Source organism: Electrophorus electricus, chromosome 14, assembly GCF_041902795.1.
Source record: "Electrophorus electricus isolate QZ-2024a chromosome 14, ASM4190279v1, whole genome shotgun sequence".
Taxonomy (NCBI): domain Eukaryota; kingdom Metazoa; phylum Chordata; class Actinopteri; order Gymnotiformes; family Gymnotidae; genus Electrophorus; species Electrophorus electricus.
Window position 1 is genome coordinate 3,392,256 of NC_137510.1, and position 25,001 is coordinate 3,417,256.

At 43.5% G+C, this 25,001-nt stretch overlaps 1 protein-coding gene across 7 annotated transcripts; it reads left to right on the forward strand.

Moving 5' to 3' along the window:
* The first annotated feature begins 55 nt into the window (after positions 1-55).
* lmtk3 (lemur tyrosine kinase 3) lies at positions 56-24,933 on the forward strand. 7 transcript variants are annotated; one of them, XR_014116848.1, is made up of 19 exons: positions 56-2,390; positions 5,757-5,890; positions 6,396-6,540; positions 7,157-7,192; positions 7,274-7,347; positions 7,721-7,839; positions 8,450-8,537; positions 9,412-9,560; positions 10,206-10,290; positions 10,971-11,092; positions 11,367-11,516; positions 11,804-18,302; positions 18,743-18,894; positions 19,228-19,349; positions 19,754-20,085; positions 20,886-20,970; positions 22,198-22,861; positions 22,921-23,261; positions 23,324-24,933. XR_014116848.1 is itself a non-coding variant. In XM_081695956.1 (18 exons), exons 1-17 carry the CDS (start codon positions 2,303-2,305, stop codon positions 22,284-22,286), a joined length of 8,469 nt encoding a protein of 2,822 aa, XP_081552082.1. In that variant the 5' UTR covers positions 56-2,302; the 3' UTR covers positions 22,287-22,323; positions 23,551-24,933. The 7 variants fall into 7 exon arrangements, 6 of the variants coding, with proteins under 6 accessions (XP_081552082.1, XP_026858900.3, XP_081552079.1 ...); XM_081695956.1 differs by lacking the exon at positions 22,921-23,261 and having other exon boundaries at positions 22,198-22,323; positions 23,551-24,933; XM_027003099.3 differs by lacking the exons at positions 22,198-22,861; positions 22,921-23,261 and having other exon boundaries at positions 1,219-2,390; positions 20,886-20,983; positions 23,551-24,933.
* The last annotated feature ends 68 nt before the right edge of the window (positions 24,934-25,001 follow it).

Here is a 25,001-nt window from a genome sequence, read left to right on the forward strand (position 1 = left end):
GGTAGACGGACTGCCAAGCCCCTCAGTCCCTGGCCAAGGTGTGCTGGAGCTGGAACGCAGCAAGTACAACCCCTGCTAAAGATTACGGCGTCACCATGCTTAGATGATGTTCACCCCGCTTCTTTAGTTCATAGCAAATAAGTACATCACAGATATGACACAATACAACTTTTGTTTAATAGCTGAACATTCTGGGTTCATAAAACATAGCTCAAACAAACAAAATTAAATAATTTTAATTAATAGCATTATTTTTTTCCTGATCAACTAGAGGGAAAAAATTGTAATCAATGTTAAGGAAAAAATAACAATCATAAATAAACTAAAACTAAAAAAGTTTTTTTTTTTTAAGTTTTTAAAAAGTTAAAAACTAAATGTTTTCATTTACTAATGAAAACAATATTCCACATCAAGCTGGTTCAGTCCTCAAACAGCAGTTAACATCAGCTTTGCAGGATGGATACTTGGACAAATTTTTTAAATTTCCATCATGAAATTTTAGTCGGATTGTTTGTTACCGTTGCACTGATGCCTTTCCTGTCCTGTGATCCCCCCCACACGCCACGGTTGCTTCTCATTAGCCAAGTGTGGCCCGTTTCCTCCTTTTAGCTGTTATTCCTGGTGTTCCTCTGTCAGGTGTTAGTACTGCTCCCCTTTTCCCATTTCATTCAGTCGATTTCCTACGGCTCTGTCACAAACACGGACTCCTGTTTCAACCCATTTGTTTTTCATTTGTTTTGTTGAGTGGTTTTGTTTTGTTTTTGTTTTGTTTTTGTTTTGTTTTTAATTTTCTATCCTGGTATTTTAACGTTCCTTTTTGTCTCCCTGCTTTCCTTTTATAACCTTCCCATTTTGTTTATACTTGCACCAAATTTTAAACACAGCTGACTGGAAACAACCAGCATATTTTGCCACACACCATGTTGGATTTCCTTCCTTCAGCTGACAATTGGGCCATGTTTTCTTTCAATTAGCCAAGTCCAACTGCTCACAAGGTCTGTACTTATCGCACGCTAATTTGCATTTTTAGGCTTGTGGGGATATTTGTTTCATAAATGCAAATTACAAGGTGATTTTGTAATTGTTTGCTCAACATTGAGTGATTGCATTTTTTTTCCTTGATTTAGAAAAAAATATTCCATTTATTAAAGTAGTTTAATTTGTTTGAGGTATGCTTAATGAAGCCAGTTATTAATGCTCAGTTATTAATGCTCAGTTATTAAACAAAAAATTAGTTTGTGTCATATCTGTGATTTGTTTGTTATTATGAAGTTAATCATCTGTGTAGTGAATCCACAGTTTTTGCCAGGGGTTGTATGAGAGCTGAACTAATAACCTCTCTTAGGAACATGTGAGATGAAAGGGGCATCATTTGTCTTTTTAAAAGTTCCTTAAGTGCTTTTCACGGAAAAGGTGCCGTTCTTCATTTAGAGACGCTGACGTCCCGTTCCCAGTAACGTTCGTTTCCTACTTTGTTCTTCTTCAAGGAGTCAGGCGTGAGGTTTCTGTACACTACACTGACCGCAGACACTTGTATAAAGCTTTAAAACTCGTGTCCTCCGGGCAGCGTCCAGTGCAGCCTGTCCTGAGAGCGCTGCAAAGACGGAAACATACGCAATCGCGACACATCCTTTTAGAGGACTTCAGTAATAATGCGTGCACCTGTTCTTTAATACGGTACGTGTCAAGAGATCTGTTATTCTGCTTTACACAGGAGAAATCTGCTTTTAGACTGACGCTGATATCTGTCGTTATGTTGGGGTGGGAGCTGTCTCACAAGCGTCCAGCAAAGCCATGAACAAACGGATTAACTGTCAAGCGGCTACGCGACCGGAGAGCATCTCGCAGCCGTTTGAACTTGAGACCAAGTGTAATAGCGGAAAGACGAGCTGGAGTCGCCCACTGCCGCCGACAAACCGTAACAGCCCCATGCAAATGTGTGGCGACGGACGTGGAAGCAGGTCTTGAAGGAAGGCATAACAGCCACACACGCTGCTGACACTAGGGACCGAGAGCCCAACGAGATTACCACAGCCGCGTTACGGTTTTATTGAAAAGGAGATCGTTTAAAGCGTATAATGAAAGCTAGCCAGTGCTATCATCGACGGCACTGTTAAACCGAGCCGGGATCGCACAAAAGAGCGCTCTCGCCGCGTTGAAGTGCGGAGGAGGGGGAACGCGCTGCAGAACAACAAGCAGACGTCCCTTTATTAGCGGAGACACCGTGCCGGAGCGCCTGGCGCGCCACAGGGAGGCTGCTTGGAAGAGGCGCTCGGATGGTGGTGCCGCGGACCCCGCGACTATGCGACGACAGGGCTGGATGATTGTTCTAACGGGGGCGATGTGGTACTTCAACCCAGAGAGAGCCTTGGGAGCCCCGCAGCGAGAAGGTGAGAGGTGTCGTTTGGGTGCAATGGTAGAATGGATGCCCGGGACGGGAACGGTGCGCAGCCCGTGAAGGGGGGCAGGAGGTAGACAGACGTTACGAAGAAGGAAAATGTTTGGTGGCTTCTAGGTTGGGACTGAAACCACTGTCCGTGTTCGACGTGTAAGAGCTGTCTTTCTCTACACTGTGCTTCATTTCCACTAGCCTAAGTACACTTCGGAAGGGAAGACTATGCAGATACTCTATGTCCATATGTCCACTGTAACCTATATTTTTTGCGTAATTCGTTTTCGAGTCTTCACTGGTAGACTGTGGAAGCGATTGGCGACATTGTTTTCCCAGTATTTCCTTGGTTATTTATATCAGGCCTAAGAAATGTGCATATGCTTATATATGCTATAGCTGAATGTGCTATAGATATAGCTCGGTAACATTTTTGAACGTGTATTGTCCCCCTTTTTTTTTTTTTTTTTTAAGATCACGCTGTCCTACGATATATGAGGCAGAACGCTGGAGTCTGGAGTGGTTTTGGATGCTAGAATGAGGCAATAGGCCCCATGTTTATTTGTGTGTACACGTATGTAGTGTCTGCCTATTCCTTATGGCCATGAGACATGAAAATAATTGCGCAAAGAAATGTTGTCTAGCGCAAACGCAGAGTTTAGAACAATAAAGCTTTATCGACCGTTAAAATCGGTCATGTGTAGGTACGCCATTTCAGTGGCTTTTAACGTTTCCATAGTACGCTGAGCACCACTAACATGCTGATGTTTTCCAAAGCGGAAGGTGCCCTCATTGTTAATTGCGTCCGGTTTGTCGATCAATAATATCTGAATTTTAAATACAATCGGCTGCTGTAGTAAATATTAAATAACAGTTGCGTACTATCCTACACAATGCCGTCAATCAGTTTCCATGTCTACGTCATCATATCGTAGTTTTCAACGATAAGCGTGCAATGTGCAAGATTATTTATGCACCGTATCTATCCAAAGAACGAACAAACAAACAAACATACACACAAATAAATAAATAAATAAATGGCGCCGAGGTTCCCGTCTGTAGTTTATTTTTATACTGTCGTAAATTGCCTTGTACATCTCTTATTACGTTATAGCACCAAACGAATAGTTTTTCATAATGCATTTTGCATATTATGTATATAGTTAGGCATCCTCCTCACCATTTATCATGAATGTTATACACATTTAAGTTTCACTGGAAGAAATTCAAATAAATAAATGATTAAATGAACAGAAATAAATAAAAACGCTTTTAAAAATTGTAGAACATCTCCAAACAAAAGTATATCCTTACTAAAGGTTCTATTTTTCATTGTACATGATTTATGAGGGCAAAAGTTAAGAAGGTGAACTTTTACATAATGTCATATTATTTCAAACAGTGCAGAATGTGCTGTATCACTAGTGAAGATTTATCATAAATAACAATAATAAACAAATACAATTAAATGCAGATTTTAAGACATAAGAAATGTTCTGTTTGAACATTTTTGTCTTTTGACCTTTTAATTTTTTGTTTTTTAAATCAGCCTGTGGATGGAATGTGCCCACATCTAACCCTTGCAAAACTTTTTTTTTTCTTAAGAAGGGGATTTTCTCCCTTTGTAATCTTGGCCTTCACTGTAAATGTGTATCAAGAAAAATACACAATAGGCCCTTTAATGTGTATTCTAGATAATGAGTTCAGTTCAGAGTAAAGTGAGACTGTATATGTATAGATTCTTTATTATGATAGATCTAGTCTGGTGGACCCTCCTGTGTGCTCACACTAAACCTTCGGGACTTTCTAATGACCACTTGCTCACCACCCTAACGGGCATGTTGCCACATAGTCCAGCCCACATCCCCATGGTGCCACACACAGTCCGGCCTACATGCCCACGGTGCCACACACAGACCAGCCCACATGTCCAAGGTGTCAGCTGCCTGGCCTGGTGTCCAACAGAATCCTCTTGGGTGTGCTTGGGTGTCTTAGATAATTTAATAATTTATTAAATTATCTAAGACTATCCTCCTCATTTACTGGACCCTCTATTAGAAACACTACTTTATAAATGCCATAGAGAAGTACAGCTATCTGGAGTACAGATATCTTCTTCATTGTAGCCTCTCCATCACAGCAATATTGGTTACTTTGAGGTGGAGAACCACTCTCAGCAGTGACCTTGACCCATGTCAAAACCCCAGCAACACTGCTGAACCTGACACACTAGTATAAGCTCATAAAACTACCACACCACTACACAATTACAATACAACTACCATCCCACTACCAGACCTATGTCACCGCTGTGTTGAAAATAAAAAGAATCTGGAAACCAGAGATGAAAGGGGTGGACATACTGTGTGTAGGGAACAGGGAGAGATGATATGGGTAATCGCTTTCTCTTCTAAACTTTAATATTTACTAATGTTCTGCATACATTAGTGTTTATTATGTAGTGTGCACAGTGGCTTGCGTTGGAGTTTAATTCTGCATCCTTAAAGATGGCAGAACATAAGTCACGGTGTGTATGTGACTCACAGCTGCGTCAGTCACTGCTGGTTAAGCTGACATAATTTAAGCTCTGTGTGTGTGTGTGTGTGTGTGTGTGTGTGTGTGTGTGTGTGTGTGTGTGTGTGTGTGTGTGTGTGTGTGTGTGTGTGTGTGTGTGTGTGTGTGTGTGTGTGTGTGTGTGGATATGCAGTCTTGATTGTAATTTCTTTGTCAAAGGTTCTTTTAACCTCCATGCCCTCCTCCCTTCTCTCTTCCACAGATGGTTCACCCCACACACATGAGCAAGTTGAGGTACACCAATTAAAAAATGCCCCCCCTCCCCGACTTGGTACCTTCCCTCTCCAAGTGAATCTTTCTCAATTATTCAACCCTTTCCTTTAAACAGGCCCTGCTCCCCAAACAAACTTCTGAATGCCTGTTCCCCTCATTCAGTAATGAAAGTACAAGGAATGTCTTGTATTATGAATTCTCTGGTTCCTTTGGTTTCCCTAGACTATAACCTCATCTTTTATTCCTCCTCTTTACCCATGCAAGCTGTTGCACTGTTCTGATTCGCTCTGCTCTCCTTCCTTCTCTGAGCAGCTGTCCAATGACTGCAGCCTATTGGGCTCCTGTGCTGTTATGGACACACTGCCACAAGCTAACCCTTATCCTCCCCCCTGTGTCACCCTCCCAGTACAACTATGCAATATCTCTCTCCCTCTCTCTCCCTCCATCTCTTTCTCTCTTTCTCTCCCAGATTCTTATCTTCTCTTTGTCTGTCAGTGCACACTCAGATTCACCTTTCCAAAGTAAGAGCGGCGTAAGTAGTCGCCATGTGTGACTTTGTTTGGCTTTTCTCTCCCCCTAGTCTCAGTCTCGCGGGACAGCTCGCTCTCTCCTCCGCCCTACGTGGTCATTCTTATCTCCTGCTCCGGCCTGGTCTCCTTCATCCTCCTACTCTTCACCTGCCTCTGCTGTAAAAGGGGAAGTGTTGGATTCAATGTAAGTCACCTTTCAGACTAGACTGGATTCTACTCTTGTGTGACAAGATCCAGGACACAACCAACTATGTGCAATACAAGAAAAACTGACATTAATAATAAATACCTATACGACAATTTTTCAACATTTCAACATGGTTTGTTTAATGGCAAATAAACACACGGTCATGCAGAATCTTCAGAAGACAAAAGGTCCATTTCACAGAAATCTAATGACTGATTTCTTTACAGCGTTTATGAGTCATCCAGACATTCAGTCATGTGACTAAGGCAGTTACACCGCAAAGATAGCCAGTGAGTCAGTGACTCTACATGTGTCTGAGTTGTATGAACTCTTTGTATGGAAGCTGAAATGTCCGGCGACCAGTGTGGAATGAGGAAGCTGGGGACCCTGTATGGTGCAGCAGTGGCAGTTAATCTTCAGACAGTGTCACGATGACATTATTTACTTCTACACAATTCTTGAATTCTGCAAAATTCTTTGTGTTCTTGCTCTCTCTTTTCAGGAGTTTGATAACACTGAGGGAGAGGAATGTTCTGGTGCATCCAGCCCGGCTCCTGAAGACAGTCTGTCCTCATGTCCGTCTCTGCCGGAGGTCTACACGCTGCCCGTGCGAGACCGGTCATGTCCAGCACTGCCCAATGGGACAGGTGCACTCTTGTATACTAATCCCAGTATTAACCCCAACCCTAATTCACTAGCAACAACCCTAATTACCTAACCCTAGACCTAATCCCCAACCCCAACTCTAACATATTAACCTTAATCCTCACCCACTAATGCCAGTTTTAACTTTAACCCTAGTCCACTAATCCTAATTCAAACTATGAGCAGTCCCAGAACACTGACCCTAGAGCAGGTCACTCAAACTGATCTCGGAGCAGGTCTCTCGGACTGATCCCAGAGCAGGTCACCCAAACACTGACTCCAGAGCAGGTCACTCAAACTGATGTCAGAGCAGAGCAGGTCACACAAACACCAAACACTGACTCCAAAGCAGGTGACTGGACATCCATATACAGCTGGTCCTTTACCATCCACACCAAACCTGGCACAATGATAAAACCTTACCTGCTAACAGGTAACATCCATACAGGTGATATCAGGTGCGTTACTTATGCCACCCATAAGTACATGCACTGCTAAGTACACTATTTAAGGTAACGTCAAATGCTCTGTGCAACACAAAGGTAACACCAATCTCCCTATTTACCATACAGTTAACACCAAACCTCTTACCTCTCTTACCTCTTACCTGCCACACAGGAATGCTTCTCAAACATCCCAGATGCACAGGTACAGGTACATTGCACTCCCCCTTATCTGATAGCTAGCACAGGTGAGACACCTAACCCATAAACATCTTTGGTGTTTGGTTCACAGACTCCAGGTCTCAGAGTTTTCGGAGACATGCCCTGAACTACCTGCAGGAGATCGGAAATGGGTGGTTTGGAAAGGTAAACCCAATCAACCTCATAACGAATTTTAATCACTGGTGCATTTCCATAGTATGATACAAAATGAGTATGCTAATGTATCCTAATGTATGCTGCATGACCAAATATGGAATATGCATAATCAATGATGATCAGAGATACGGCAGACTAAGAATATTGCATTTAAAATATTATTTAACTTCCTTTAAGAGAAAGTACTTTACTGAGCCATATACAAAAGAAAACTGACAAGGTGTAATGTTGAAACTGAAAGACTTCTACTGTAGTCTGTCCACAGCAGTTGCACTACAGCAGTTACAGTGACCATGATTTAATTTCTCTCCTCTGTTCTGTTTCTCTTTATTTTTCTCTCCCTTCCTCTACTCCTCTCCAGGTGATCCTGGCGGAGGTGTTGTGTGACTGCAGCTCCTCCCAGGTGGTGGTAAAGGAGCTGAAAGTGAGCGCCAGCCCCCTGGAGCAGCGCAAGTTCCTGGCTGAGGCCGAGCCGTACAGGTGAGAGGACACGCCCCTCCCCTCACCGCCAGCCGTACACGCCCCTCCCCTCGCCGCCAGCCGTACACGCCCCTCCCCTCGCCGCCAGCCGTACACGCCCCTCCCCTCGCGGCAGCCGTACACGCCCCTCCCCTCGCCGCCAGCCGTACACGCCCCTCCCCTCACCGCCAGCCGTACACGCCCCTCCCCTCACCGCCAGCCGTACACGCCCCTCCCCTCACCGCCAGTTTACCTCATTGTGGCTCCTTCCTTCAATTTAATTGATATCATATGTTGGACTGTTAGGTTTGTAAATCACTTTTGATGCATTATGACTGACTTTCTCTGTGTAGAAATGGTATAGAGTACTGCATTGCTAAACATCATGCAAATAAACTGGGTTACTGAATGCTCCCACAGCAGAGCTGACCTAAATATTACTCCCTGGATGGAGTCTAATTACACTTTCTCTCTCACTCACTCACTCTCTCTCTCTCTCTCTCTCTCTCTCTCTCTCTCTCTCTCTCTCTCTCTCTCTCTCTCTCTCTCTTTTAACTCTTTAACTTTCACCTAGTTGTCCTTTAGTTGTCCTTTAATTTTTCCCATCTCTCCCTCTGCCTTCTCTTCTCAGAAGCCTCCAGCATCCCAACATCCTGCAGTGTCTTGGACAGTTCAGTGAAAGCGTCCCTTATCTGCTGGTTATGGAGTTCTGCCAGCTGGTGAGGACACCAAGCCTCTAATGCACTGGAGCACCTTGACAGACCTAGACCCACCCACTACAGCCCATAATAACCATGACAAACCGACTACATCCTAGACCCACCTACAACAGCCCATCATAACCTCGAGACACCCAGTACATCCTAGACACACCCACTACAGCCTATAATAACTTCAACACACCCACTACAGACTAGACACACCCAGTACAGCCTAGACCCACCCACTACAGCCCATAATAACCGCAACACACCCACTACATCCTAGACCCACCTACAACAGCCCATCATAACCTCGAGACACCCAGTACATCCTAGACCCGCCCACTACAGCCCATAATAACCTCGACACACCCACTACAGACTAGACACACCCAGTACAGCCCATAATAACTTCGACACACCCACTACAGACTAGACGCACCCAATACAGCCTAGACCCACCCACTACAGCCCATAATAACCTCGACACACCCACTACATCCTAGACCCACCCACTACAGTCTAGACACAGCCAGTACAGCCTATAATAACCTAGATGCACTCACTACAGTCCATAATACTATCATCATTAACACACCATACATGCAAATCTACACAACCAGATCTACACAACCAGATCTTGCACATATATACTATAATACAGCCCATAATACTATAAACACACTGTACATACACCAATGTATTTTAATCCAACTTAGTTAGACTGCTTTGGTGGTGAAATTATGTAATATTTGCAGTATCTGACCCAGCGCTTTAAACAATGTAGCAAGCACGATATGGGCTATTCATATTTAAATTTACCCTTACAGTTGTTTGTTGTCTAGTAAGACCTGTGTCCACCATATGAATAGTGAGTTTGCTGTCATTTCAGGGGGACCTAAAAAGATATCTGAGAGCTCAGAGGAAGTCAGATGGCATGACCCCTGACCTTTTAAACCGTGACCTATTGACTTTGCAGCGAATGGCATATGAGATCACCTCAGGTCTTCTCCACCTTCATGAGAATAACTACATACACAGGTGAGTCTGACTTAACTACATACACAGGTGAGTCTGACTTAACTACATACACAGGTGAGTCTGACTCAAGGAAATACACAGGTGAGTCTGACTCAAGTAAATACACAAATGAGTCTGACTCAATTCATTCACTTCTACATTTACATACACAGATGAGTCTGACTCAATTCCATTCACTTCTACCTCTACATACACAGGTGAGTCTCACTTCATAACAATTGCATACACAGGTAAGTCTGACTCAACTACATACAGAGGTGAATCTGATTCAATTCCATTCAGTTGCTTCTACATCTACAGGTGAGTCTGACTTAATAACAACTACATACACAGGTGAGTCTGACTCAAAACATACACAGGTGAGTCTGACTCAACCACACACAAAGGTGAGATGATTAAATTCCACTCAGTTACCTCTACAACATACACAGGTGAGTGTGACTCAATTCTATTTCATACCTCCCTTCTGTATCTATTGCCAAAATGGTGAACAATGAAATGGAACGGGTATGAACAGGTACGAAGAGGTAGGCACAGGTTCTTTTGTTCAGACAGACTGATTTTCAGGCCTTTATGACACTACATGCAGACAGATGCTGGGGACTCATTGTATGGTGCATTAGGCTTTTGTCTGCCTTCTTACAGTGACCTGGCGCTGAGAAACTGTCTGCTCACCTCTGATCTGACGGTGAGGATTGGAGATTACGGTCTGTCACACAACCACTATAAGGTACTTGCCACGTGCCGGACACCTCAATCTGCCATTAATCTACATGCTCTGAAGCCTCTGGTGGGAATGTATGCGTGTCCAAGTTGAACAGAGCATATTTTTATGTTATGGCCTTTGTTTCTGTATGTTTTAGTATGTTTTAGTATGTTATGGGCTTTGTTTCGGTGTGTTTTATTATGTTATGGGCTTTGTTTTAGTATGTTGTATGTAATGGCCTTTGTTTCAGTATGTTTTAGTATGTTATGGGCTTTGTTTCAGTATGTTTCAGTATGTTATGGGCTTTGTTATTTGCCTGTACTTACCCATACTTGCCAAACTCAACACCTTTTATTACAGTAATTTGGCCAACATCATCAATTACATGTCCACCTCATTTCTGTTTCCGTTGTTATGACTTACAGAGCTGTTTTAGAGTTAGATTTTAAATGCTGGGCAGTGAATTGAAGCTTCTCTAAATACTTTCTGACCAATGAATCCAGAATTGCTGTCTGTGATACCTTAAACATTACATTTTCCAAAAATTTGGTATGCATTTCATGTTCAGGTAATAGCATTATATCACAGTAGATTGATACAATTACTTTATACCCCTCTGATAGTCTGACAACTGATAGTCTGATTTTCTCAAATCTTGCCTAATCTGTGTTGCTGACCACTGTGTTTTTCGGTGTCTCTGTCAGGAGGACTACTATCTGACTCCAGATAAGTTGTGGATTCCTTTACGCTGGATTGCTCCGGAGCTGCTAGAGGAATTCCGAGGAGATCTGGTGGTCACAGACCAGACCAAGTCTAGCAATGTGTGGTATGGACAATGAAAGTCTCTCACCGGGGTTCAGATGATCATTTAGTAGATCAGTAGTGATTAATAATAAATTGTTGACTGGTGGAGCAGCTTAAAAGAAGGATGTTAACCGGTAGGACGAAGGTACAGTACATATTGTTGTATAACAGAGCTTTACTTCCAAAAACTGATTTTGTATATTATGCTGTAACTACACTATAATGAACTTATAATTAATTTAGAAAGGAATCATTTAGTTATGTTTTGTACACCCCACACCATTTTTGATTGACAGGTCGTTGGGTGTGGTGATCTGGGAGCTTTTTGAGTTTGGTGCCCAGCCACACAGACATCTGAGTGATGAAGAAGTCCTCACCTTCGTCATCAAAGAGAGGCAGATTACACCGGCCCAACCTCGTCTCAAACTGTCTCATGCAGACTACTGGTCAGTTTCAGTTTTTTGTCTTCATAATAAGTCACATGTTGTCATAGCAAATATTACAGTGGAACTGTGCACCAAAAGTATAAATCCATAATTTTCTTAGTAAATATTAAACAGGACCTTATGGCTGTGTGTGTGTGTGTGTGTGTGTGCATGCGTGCTTGTGTGTTTGTGTGTGTGTGTGTGTGTGCATGCGTGCTTGTGTGTTTCTGTCTATGTGTGTGTGCGTGCTTACATGCTGCGCGCGTGTGTGTGTGTCTGTGTGTGCCTGCGTGCGTGCGTGTGTTTAGGTACGAGGTAATGCAGTCATGCTGGCTCCCACCCTCTCAACGTCCAACAGTCAATGAAGTCTTCATCCTCCTCTCGTCTCTCCTGGCCGTGGAGCAGGGGAGGAAACAGAGAAGTGTCACGGATGATGAGGATGAAGAAGAATATGAGGAAGAACACTGCAGAGGGAGGAGAGGAGAGAGTGAAGAGTCATTTGAAAGGCGATGGGATTCCCTGCGTCCTAACGCATTGCATTCAGCCACAGGCCAGAGACACAAAGGGAGAGAATATGGCAGAGACAATGGGTGTTTCAGAGGGAATAGTAATTCCTTTCCTTTGCTGGATCCAGTGAATTCAATCACTCCTTCATCATCTGAGCTCGATGACATCCTGACAGTGACGGAAACTAGCAAAGGGTTAAATTTTGAATACCTCTGGGAGAAGGCGCATGGCAGAAGGGGTTACAAACCTCTTCCTCCTCCTCAGCCAATACCTACGCCTAACTCTGGTCACCGGCAGTCTCTGGACACGCCCACAGTGGTTCCTGTTATCAGTGCTCGAAGCCCATCCTTGGCCAGCGAATACTACATCCGCCTGGAAGAGCACACCCCCCAGGATAAAACTCCCACTCTTAAAGCGAATGCATCCACATCACACAAAGAGTCTGGTAGTCCTGGAGACGTGGAGCTGGTTGAGATTCGAAGTGGGACTCTGGGCAAGGAAAGGAAAGTTTTTAGTTACAAAGGCAATTTTGGACGAGCTACCTCTCAGACAGTTCAGATGGTGCGGTCCAGTGAAGTCCAGGTCCTGGTGCCCAACACAGGACTGGTTGAGTTTAGCAAAGACGGTTGTGCCAGGGTGACAGACTTTGCAATAGTTGATGTTGGAGATAGTACAGAGGATGAGGTAAAAAAAGACCCAAGCCCAAATTGCTCTGGATCTGTAAGTTCTCAAGCACCCGTACTCCCTCCGAAACCCAGATCCATGTCCACTTCTTCAGGCAAACATCTACACTCGCGTCCCCTACCTGTTCCTCCACCCATATATCCCCGGCCATTCAGCCTGGGTCACCACTACCCTGTATCCTCTTACCCCACAGCCAAATCTGAGACTTCAGATCCACTATATATGAGCAACTGTTCCACATCAAAAGCCAACTTGGACCATTTGGGGTTCAGCCGCACACACCAGACACTGCCTCCATCCCCCTCTCTCTCTCCCTCCATTCCTCCATCTTCTGGAGGTCAGTCCATGTTTCCTCCACCTCATACCTGTCCTCCGCCTCTTCCTCCCCATTACAGGCTCCAGAGAGGCCATTACCATGGTTACTCGGGTGCGACATTTCCCAGACATAACAAAAACCCCACAGTGCACTTGCAAAGAGACCCATTAAGCTGTGATTTTATTGACTGTGATTTTACTGATAAGCGAACTGCTGACAGCAGCAAGACACATTTGCTGTCCTTCCACAATTCAAAGGATGGCACAGATTTATACATGACAGACAAGGATTCCCCAACAGACAGAGAGTCACCCTATGCCAGAATGACTCACTCACCGTCTCCAATTCCGAACACTGAGAGAAAGTTATCCTCCAGCCCATTAAGCTTGGAGGAAGACGATAATTCTCCCTTCATGTCTCCGACAAGACCTAGCAACAGCACAACTGTGGAGCACATCAGCCTGGCTGATGATCCAGACCCTGCTACAACTGAGCTCTTCTCCAGAGGAATGAAACGGACTCAGTCTCGTCTTGCCACCATCCTCCCAGCCATCTGGAAAGAAGATGCCGAGATGCATCGGGAGCGAGTTGCAGCAGCTAGGAAGTCCCCAATGCACCTGTTCCTGACAGAAATCTCCAATGACCCCTCAGACCCAAACATGGGAGAAACCTCCTGGGGCAAGGAAAGTGGGAAAGAGGGAGTATTTAAAGGGATGCGTCGCTCCCGGTCCCTCCTCACGGAGCTCGACTCTGCGACACAGTCATGGAGGATGGATGGGGGCTCGCAGACTGGACCCGACTGTGGTACCAAAAAGAGCGATTTGTTCCTCACTGAGATTGACACTGCAATGTCAGATTGTGAAGATGTCTACGATGGTGAGGGGGGGACCCCAGTGTCTCGCTTTGGAACCACACCCTTCCCTTACGCACATCCCCAGGACTTACCAATGTACGCTGATGCTGAGGAAGCTTGCTCACAAGGGATGAAGAGATCTCACTCCCTGTTGTCTGAGATAACCATTGAGACTGAGGGATCTGAGCCTCAAAAAGGCAAAATGACCAGAGAGGAGTTCCTAAAAGAGATCCAGTCGGCTGAGACCTTTCTCACTGAGATAATAACGAGACAGCAGGAAGAAAGTCCTTCATCTATGCCGGTATCTCCTGAATATGAGTGTATAGCCATGCAGACTATCAGCTTTGAATCAGAAAGGTCACCAGGAAAGCCTCACAGTGACAGGAAAGAGGCAATCTATGCTCAGGTTACCAAGAGAGCAAAAAATAGTGAAATAAAAGTTGCAGTTCGTCCAGAAATTCCAGTACTGCAGATAGCATCAGAATTACAAAATCTCAAAATAGAGCAAAACGTAGCCGCTGATATTCATTCAGCCAACACAGCACCAGATTCAGTGTCTCAAAGCCCTGTTAACTTTGTTTCTTCAGGCAACCTGCCCAAACCAGGACTTCTTGCAGACCAGCTTTCTCTTCCTGTGACAGACAAAACAGAGGCTGAGGTGACTGACAGTGGAAAGGAACAGTTTGCCTTTAGTGTATCTCCCCACTGTATGAACTCTGGGGAGAGAGCAGAGCTCTTGAGACACTCAGACATCCAGTGCTCAGGAAGGGATATAACGGAAGCCAGCAAGGAACCTGAGATAAACATAGAGAGCAGCTCTGTACAGGCACAACTGAGGGAGGATGAGAGCCATGTTATCAACCGAGTGATGTTAGATGTAGTGCCTAACACAAACGAAAGGGCTCTTGGTTATGGCTCATCTGGAAGATTAGAACAGCCCCTAAACAAGTCACAGCTGATAAATGAGCCCAGCATTTCAGCAAATACCACTGCCTCCATAACTGAGTCAGACAGTAGCCCAGGAATGTTTCCCATAGCTAGTCAAAGCAGAGAAAGACCAGGCTTCCTTCAGGCTAAGCCCCAAGTCTTCCAAGTGGAGACTCCCCATATGGACAGTGAGCAACCTACTCTGACTGACAGAAACATAAATTTAAGCACCAGACACGAGTGTGAAAAGGTAGAAATCTCAGCAGAAAATGTCACTACATTTGGTTCCACAGCATCACTGGATGATGCAGGCACAGATGCATGCCCACTGCCCTTGCCCCGAGAACCAAATTCAGACCAGTCGCTGTCCACCATTACACCCACAGACTCTGCCATGTCGCCTCTTACCTCCAGCTCTATGGACTGCCTCACTCCCGGAGACTCATGGGGTTGTGGGGGAGGCACAGGCTGGAGGGTCCTTGGGACTGAAACCCCCCACCGGGACTCTGCCTACTTTTCAGACAGTGACTGGGATGCCGGTGAGAGTTTACCCAGAAGAGGGGCAGACGGACTGGCATCCTCTCGGCCTGCCAGTGGGAGAGCTGGAGAGAGAGCAACGCTGAAGGGAATTGAGGAGAAAACTGAGGTGGAAGATGACAGCCCAGTAAGACATGGGAGTTTGGACAGAGACAAAGCAAAAAACAAGGAGATTGTTAAAGAATTATTTTCAGATAAAGGAGTTATATGGACTTGTAGTGATGTCATAGAGGGAGTGGAGAAAAGTATTAAGGTATCAAAGATAGAAGACAATGCTGTGCTTATCGATAGGCTGTTCTCCACGATAGAGGAAAAGCCAATGATAATCCATGATGATGGCTCCCTGCATAATTTCCAAATATCCTCTCTCCTTGATTCTAAGAAAATAGAGTTTCACAAATCAGGTAAGAGTTTGGCATTGCTCCCCAAACCAATAGCAGAACCTCTAGAAAAGTCCAACAATCCAAGCGCTCTGGACAAAACTGAGGGATCTCAGGCTTATTTGAAAGGTAATAATTGTGATTCCTCAACAGTCAGACAAATTCAGGGGCAAATGTCAGTGTCAGACAACAGTGAGTCCAGTTTGCCTCAATTTTACAGCTTTCAATTAAAAAATTCATCATCCATCTGTAACGCTCCATTTAATGATAGATCTGGCAATGAAGACATACAATGCAGCTTAGTCCACTCCATCTGGTCTGAGACAAAAGTTGAGGTGCCTCCAGTAACAGAGACACCAGATATACAAGAGGAAGATGCTAATGAGCTAGGACTGAGAAACTTGACCTATACAGATGAAAGTGAGGACGAGCAGGCAAAAGTAAAATCAGCAACTGAAATGCAGTTAGCCAGAGTTGAGCTCTGCTTCCCAACCCAGAAATCTACTGAGAGAGAGCAGGTTACTTCAACAGAGCGATCCGAATGTTTTGCTGACTTTGGTAAGGAAGCTTCAAAGGAATTTAAGCTAAGAGCGAAAGAACTGTGGAGCGCCGTTGAAGAGGAAAACAGTGCTGGCAGTCTTCTGAAGGGAGAATTTGGCTGCCGACAGTTCCAGCAAGGAGAGCTTCACTTGTGGCCTGCTGAAAACGACCAGTGGGCATCAGCTGAAAATGACCAGTGGGCATCAGCTGAAAATGACCAGTGGGCATCAGCTGAAAATGACCAGTGGGCATCAACTGAGACTCAGAGGCCCAAAGTGGAATTAGGGTCCGAATTCTTCCAAGGTTTTGGAGAAAACAAGCTGACAGAGGAAGAGAGAATGGTCATGGGGTGTGAATTCTGGGAAGCAGAGGCAAATGATGAATTAGCAAAGAGTGAGCCTCATCCCACTCTTCTTAACACCCATGACACCCCCAATGATGAAAGGCAAGAACATTGCGATTATTTTACACTGGACGGACGGTTTCCAAGCAGCATCCAGGAAGCTCCTGCAACTCAACAGGTGCCATTGCTGAGGATGGATGCCCACCAGGAGGAAAACATGGAGAATCCTGGATTCATGGAAAATGCAGAGACAGATGAGGATGTAAAATGTACAAGGGTGGCAGTGGATAATCTGGAGAAGCCAGAGCAAGAGCTTCTCACCCAGATTAATGATGTTGGCAGCATGAGCTCCGGTACTGCAAGTTCCAAACTGTATATACAAAATGAGGTAGAAGATGATCTCCTGGAAGAAGAGAATCAAAACTTCAATAGACTAGAGAATGCAGCCGGAGAAAAAGGTGGTGTAGACAGCATCCCGTCATTTACTGAGGCATCAAGATATGAGAACATGGAAAACCAAACTGAATCTCATCATGTTGCAAATCATAACTACAGCGTGGCAAGGAATCACAACTGGATCCCAACAGTATCTGATAAGATGGAGACTTTGGTCACTGCCCCCACAGTGACACAACTGACACACTCATCTGTCACAACTAATACTGCTGTTAAACTTCACTTAGCTTCATCATGCCAGGACAGTTGCAACAGGGAACCTGGCAGGCAGGATGAGGAAACACCATGCAGGGAGAGAGGGGAGGTTTTATATTTTGAAAAAGATAGATCAGATTCTCCGTCCTGTCCAAGTCTTACAGTTAACACTGAAACAGAAGCATGCACTTTCCACAGCAGTGATGGTCAGTGCTACTCCCCTGCCTTTGTTTCTATGGAGATCTTAGACTGCGATGCTTCTCAGCATGCAGAGATGACCGATTGCCAAGGTCCAAGCAATTACCCAAATACAGTGCACCATATAGAGATCAAGTCTAGTGCCAATTTACAGACATCAGATGATCAACCCTGGCCTGATATCACAGACCATGAAACTCTCTCACTCTTCTCTAATGATGCTAATTCTATAGATGTGTCTTGTGGAGAACGTTCAATCAGTACTCACAACAAAGGCATCACAGCAAATCTGGGGCAAAAAACACCTGTGTCACTCATCACTGAAGATCAGTCTAGCCTGGTATCAAACCGTATCAACGAGGATGACAGAAATGACATTTCACATCCATCAATCTCCCAGGCCTCCTTGAACTCAATCCCAGAGTTGCTGATCTCAGAATGGAAGGACTTGGACGAGGAGCCACTGGAGGATTTCGAAAAGCTCGAAAAGTTGTGCTGCATTTCTGGGGACGAAGATATTCTTGACGATCTCCTTTTGGGAAACTTAGAACTGCTTGAATCTTTGAAAAAGAATCATGAATCCTTAGCTAGCCCAGAGGCAGACCAGATCAGCTCAGGGACTTCAGACAACAGTAATGGAATGAAGCCAAAATCCAAGGGTGATGAAATCTCGCACATTTCCCAGGCAAAATCACAAGGCCCGGAGAATAAGAAAAGCTCTCAGCATTCCTCAGGAGACCCGTGTCATTTGTTGGAAAAGAGGGAGGCAGTTAATGTCTCATCACCTCTTTCACCATGTCACGCAAGTGAAGGTATTAAAGGCCAACGGTCGTTGTCACAAATGCCAACAGAAAATGGACTAATGATGCAGGTAAAAATAAAAGTTAAATACAACTTCATTCAAAATAAATTTATTAAGAGCAAATTCATTAAGTATAAATTTCAGTGACTTGTATGGAATAATTTGAATAACAGGTACCACTTTACATTTATATTCAGCAATCTTCTCCAGAGTGACTTGTATATTCAATGGTTTGACAGTGTGTGTACTCTCTCTGGCTTTACATAGCCACTGTTACAGCCATTATACCATTAATTACAGTATAATGTGCTGGATAATGTATAACAATGGATTCATGCACATTAATACTATGTACTTACTGTGTATACTCTGCTTTCAATTATGTAAGTACATAGTATTAATGTGTGTTAATGCAATTACTCAGTGCATTATACTATGTTATACTATTTAGTGGTGAAGCAAACTGAGCTTTTTATATTTATTGGCGGTTTGTGTGAACTCTCTTAAAGGTTTGTGAAGAAAAGTTACAGTACTCCCTTAGTGAGAACGTTAAGACTAACGTGCTGTGGAGATCTGTTGTGACTTCACCTCCCTGGGGAGTGGCCAGCCCTGCTGCAGAGACGGCTCCTTCCGCAGAGAAGGCCTCCCAGGGATCTGACAAGTATGTTGCTTCTGTGTGTGTGTGTGTGTGTGTGTGTGTGTGTGTGTGTGTGTGTGTGGCTTGTGTGCTGTAACACACACACATCATAAAATGCATTATCAGTAAGAATATTTGGAACATTACTCCTATAATTTGTCTCTGGAGACCATGTTAAATATTTCACCTTAGACATGAACAGACATGAACAGACAATCTTGAACAGACAATGAAGTCAATAAACAGCTTCATAAAACCCTGATATTAATACTGTTATTGGTTGCATGTAGAAGTCAGTACACTTGAAAGCACAACTCTGCATGAATAAAGTGCGACTGATTTGAACTGTGTCCGTAGCGAGGAGGGCGGAGCCCCGGCCAGTGCATGCGAGGGTGGAGAGGCAGATGCAGGGTTGTCCATAGCGACAGAGCAGCACAAGGTCACCCCTGCCCCTCCTGCTGCCAACCAAGCGATGAAAGGTACTTTTAATATTTGACATCAATGAGCTCAAGCACAGTTTACGGGACTTTCCTCAGGTTGTTGCTATGGAAACCCTAATTACATCAAACCCCAATAATGTACGTGCAGTAATGGAGAAGAAAACAGAAATCCCCCACATGGCTGAATTCTGCGGCCGTTTGAAGGAAATGACTGGCTTGTATCCGACACCTTCCCATTTTATCTGGGGAGAGCATTTAAAATTCAAATTCAACAACCATAGAGACATGATATTCAGAATATTGGATCAAACCTTCTTCCATGTGTAATATCATTTAGATTTGCTCAGTTCAATCCTGCGTGAATGTGCGGTGTTGGACTGCTGTGTGAATGACTTTCCTGCCTCTTTTTCTGCACCTCTATGTCCTTTTTCACTCTTTCCCAGCCAAACTGGCTCGCCTCTCCCTCCCTCTGCCTCCTCTGGCACCACATCTCCCTCTCTCTCCCGGCCTCAAAGGATTCTGGGAGGGTGGCGAGCACAGAATTGGTCGGAGGAGGGGTGTGTCGACAGGAAGTGATGCTGAAGAAGATGAGGAAGAAGAGCAGGATGACGAGTCATCCAGGAGAGTGATCGTTGTCACAGAAACAGATGTTCACAAGAGAGTGGGACTGAGGAGCTTGCTAAAATCGCCAAAGGAGCCTCTAGAGAAAGAGAACCGCGACCATGGAAGGAATGTGTCCTTTTTTGATGATGTCACAGTCTATCTTTTTGATCAGGTATGGAAAGAGACCAATCACACATTCGCCCTAAATTCAGCTTGGGACACAGTCACCAGACTGTCAGCCTTCAGATGGTATCAGGCAGTTGGAGGGTGTGCGTGTGACTGTCGGCCGTACTCAGTGTGGTGTGTTCTGCACCATCAGCTCATCATCAGCGCTGTTTTGGCTGATTGTGCATGTTGAATCAGCAATGGCAGTCGGCCATGAGGGAGTTTTCTGATTGGCTGTTCAGTATGTCTATATTAATTAGATAATATAGACATAAACTGCATAAGGCTTTTTTGCCACATTGTACTGAGGCAGTATGCTGGGCTAACATTATATGTGGTACCGTGGAAAGTAGTTTTGTTGTACTAACTATCTAGAGAACAGGTGGAACATGTGTCATTATCTTGACATTACTGTATGCAATTTTATGGAAGGAAAAAACTCGAGAGTCACTCAGAACTCAGTCTGCTCGTTATAAGAAGCCACACCTTCAGGAGGCAGCAATTTCCTTTTGAATTATTTTCTTTTGTGCAGGCTCAGACCGTACGTGATGTTCATGAGCTGTAGTCTGTTTGGTGTGCTCAAGTATAAATACAGACAGGTAACGCCGCGTGACAGTGAACTGTCGGAAAGCGATTACCAGTCGCTCGCAGTTGGCATTAGTTCTTCAGTGTCAATTTGGTGCATCTCTGACCTTGGAACCTAAAACATGTCAAGGAGACAGAGTGGAAACATATACCATCCCAGAGCTCCTGTTAGATCAGTTGATGTTATTTCTTGACCACTGACTTGCCAATTTCATCCTGCAGGAAACTCCAACAAATGAGCTGAGTTCTGGCTCCACCCCTACAAGTCCATCCCCCCTTGGAAAGCCCGCCCACTTTGATGGTCTGGGTGAGTGCATTCTGTAAGGATCCATCCCAACACCACGCTTGCACCTTTTGACCTTGCTTAAGAACATATTTGCACAGTCTATTTGCGGATTTAGCATGTCTTCATGTTCAGAATGCAACTTGACGACCCGTACAGATTGATCAGTGCTACATGTATTGATTAGCGGCCCACTGATATGACTTTTCCAGGGCTCATGCTAATATTTATTTTAGGGAACAGTGTTGCTGATGACCAATATAAACCAAATGTTATGCTGCTCTTCAGTACAGAACATTTTAGGTATTGACAAACACTAAAATTAAGGGGACAGTGGTAGCTCAGTGGTTAAGTTATGTGACGAGCAATCAGACAGTTGCCAGTTGAAACCCCCGCCACTGCCATATTACTACTGAGCAAAGCCCGTATCCCTCAATTGCTTGAACTGTATTCAGTCATAATTGTAAGTTGCTTTGGATAAAAACATCAGCTAAATGCCTTAGGTTTAAACATATGAATGGTTACAGATTCATTAATTATCTATACAATTATCTGTTCTTCACATGTCATTTTTGTGCTTTAAAGCCCATTGTACATGACGTGTTATAGCGTAGTGTGTGTTTTCATTGTCGATACATCAGATGATGTAACAGCCGGCCAATATCGACCACTGGAATTCATCACATTTTGTATGTTGTATGAATTTGAGACCTGTCAAATTAAATATTAAATATGAAATATCAACCATGTTGTTAAATAACAAACACAAAGTATTTTAAACTGAATTGTTTATATGGCACTCTCTCTGTATAAATGCTTTAATATTATTTATGTCATCATTGCATATGACATAAATATGATCTTTTCCAGGGCATTTTTGCATGAGTGGAAAGGTATTATTCAGACATAATGCAGTTAACTGCAGGATGTATACTTATCATTATCCATATGTACAAGAGTATATGCATAAATAGTTAGTGTGGTCTTCGTTACTGTGCTTTTATACACTTTACAACTGGGTCAAACCTAGATGCCAGAACTTTTATTACTTAACATTTAACATGCATTTTATATCTCAATGAAATTTTTTGGTACAAAATAAAAACATTTAAATATTTTTACAATACATGCAGATATATTTATATTTTTTTCATTAGGAATCCCTCCCTTTTTAGTGCATATTCACTAACGAAGCAGTAAAGCAGAGTAAATGTGAGTTTGAGTGTATATGCTTTGTTTTTCGTGGATCAGCAATACAGGCTGGAGGCTCCCGTTTCTCTCAGACAGCAGAGCAATCCAAAGCTCTGACAGATCTATTTCAGGAACTGGCACACTGCTAGAGAACTCTGCATCAGAAATGGAGATGAGAAGAACACAGTAACTGCTATGCTGTTTACACTTCTCTGATGATTAATTAGTGTTAGATAATCAGCTCTTTACTGCAGACACTGAAACACAGCTGTTTAGAGTATATTGTGGAGGTGAGGGATCTGTTAGGAGTATATTGTGGAGGTGAGGGATCTGTTAGGAGTATATCCTGAAGGTGAGGGATCTGTTAGGAGTATATCGTGGAGGTGAGGGATTTGTTAGGAGTGTATCGTGGAGGTGAGGGATCGCTTAGGAGTATATCGTGGAGGTGAGGGATCTGTTAGGAGTATACTGTGGAGGTGAGGGATTTGTTAGGAGTATATTGTGGAGGTGAGGGATCTGTTAGGAGTATATCGTGGAGGTGAGGGATTTGTTAGGAGTATATCGTGGAGGTGAGGTATCTCTTAGGAGTATATCGTGGAGGTGAGGGATCTGTTAGGAGTATACTGTGGAGGTGAGGGATTTGTTAGGAGTATATTGTGGAGGTGAGGGATCTGTTAGGAGTATATCCTGAAGGTGAGGGATTTGTTAGGAGTATATCGTGGAGGTGAGGTATTTGTTAGTATATCGTGGAGGTGAGGGATCTGTTAGGAGTATATCCTGAAGGTGAGGGATCTGTTAGGAGTATATCCTGAAGGTGAGGGATTTGTTAGGAGTATATCGTGGAGGTGAGGGATCTGTTAGGAGTATATCGTGGAGGTGAGGGATTTGTTAGAAGTATATCGTGGAGGTGAGGGATCTGTTAGGAGTATGTCCAGAAGGTGAGGGATTTGTTAGGAGTATATCGTGGAGGTGAGGGATTTGTTAGGAGTATATCGTGGAGGTGAGGGATTTGTTAGGAGTATATCGTGGAGGTGAGGGATCTGTTAGGAGTATATCGTGGAGGTGAGGGATTTGTTAGGAGTATATCGTGGAGGTGAGGGATCTGTTAGGAGTATATCCTGAAGGTGAGGGATCTGTTAAGAGTATACTGTGGAGGTGAGGGATCTGTTAAGAGTATACTGTGGAGGTGAGGGATCTGTTAAGAGTATACTGTGGAGGTGAGGGAGGGTGATTACCTTGAGCCAGCACTGGCTTATTCTCCTAATTTACTATAAAATGAATCTCGCATGAAATATGAGGAATTTTATTTTTTATACTGTATAAATGTTACATAGTTTGTTTATATAGTTTTGACAGATTATATAAATGTGCCATCTATTATTAAATAATCGGAGAAACGTTTCTTCCTGCCAGGAGCAAGCAATCACAAAGCCAGCGAGACTAAAGACCTGACAAAGCCAAGATGCCCCAGAGGTGTCAGCACTGTACCATCATCACGCTTCACTGTCAGTCCTGCCGACGACCCGCATTTAGTGTGATACACTGCTCCCACACATCTGGGGAAAATGTAGCGCTCTGGAGTGACAGAGTTGTCTCCACTGCCGTCGACGACTACGACGGCTTCTGGAGGTTATTTTTTTAAAATCAGGATGAAGAAGGACTCCTGGCTTAACGGCTGGAGATGTTCCAGGTTTTCCTCTGCTGCAGGAGCTGCTCCGTGCTGTACAAAAACAGAAACCTCCACAGCCATGCAGTCTGGAAGCTACTCCAGACATGCAGGAGAGCTCACGGCTATGCAATAGAAGTCTTATTGTGTACCAGCTTCACTGCTCTGTTTTCATGGCTTCTTACAGTGCATTTGTATCCTGATCCCCTTAAGCAGGAAGGGGAAGCACTTTGTTCACCAGTACCTGTTTAATTGTGAGCTTGAATAGAAATATTGACATTTGTAAATTTGTTCTCATTACAGTCAGACATCCCTGTAGGCGTGAGAGGAACACCCAGGAACAGCCAGCCTAACTGTGCTGTGAACTTTTAGTGTTTCAGATCAATAGTGAAATTACCATGGTGTACAAATTCATTTTACAACCATTTATTTTAGATGTATTCTTAGAATGCACGATACAAAAATAAAACTGCTACCAGCTGTTATGTTTTGTACAGTATTTTTTATTGCAGAATGTTATTTATTTCTGTATTAATTTGTTAGCGTCATTGTGTACTTATTTATGATTTGTTTCTTAAATCATGTTGTCTGTTTGCACACAGACTTAATTTCCTTCCTTAATTTGCTTTATCATTTCAGAACTTAAACATGTACTTTGCTTTGGGTGTTAAACAATCAATTAATCAGTTGCTTCATTCCTTTCATTAAATTATATTTCCACGTTTTAAAATATGTGCTTTAAAATATTTTATATAATTTACCAGTTCTAGATGTTAGTCTGTAGTTATTCGTCATTAGCGTGTCTATTTCTAATTGTTATTTTAACAGTGTATTTGACATGTTCTTTCCATAACTTAATTTATTGTTGCTAAGAATGAGGGGGGAAAAAAGAAATAAACAAATCAACTTTGGCAGCAAACATTGTTTAACTTCCTTGTGGGTTTGTATTCATTTGATGACCTGTCGATGTCGTAAAGGTAACTCCGGATCCTTTGTAAAGCGGCTTTCAGCTACTGTTTCATTGCGAGCTTTCTTACGGTCCTGCGTGACCTGGCGAGGAATACAAACATGGAGACTGTGAAACATTTATGAACTGTTTGATGAAAATAAAATTGTACTGGCTTATAATACCCCTTTGTACTGATGTTTTACATATTTTTATTTTTATTTATGAGAAGGTATTTGAACGATATTTTAG

Bases quoted from the DNA above. Each gene is read 5' to 3' on its own strand.
- lmtk3 (XM_027003097.3), top strand. From the start codon at position 2,303: ATGCGACGACAGGGCTGGATGATTGTTCTAACGGGGGCGATGTGGTAC. The intron at 9,561-10,205 runs GTGAGTCTGACT...GCCTTCTTACAG, and splicing joins GAGAATAACTACATACACAG to TGACCTGGCGCTGAGAAACT. The intron at 11,517-11,803 runs GTCAGTTTCAGT...GCGTGTGTTTAG, and splicing joins CTGTCTCATGCAGACTACTG to GTACGAGGTAATGCAGTCAT.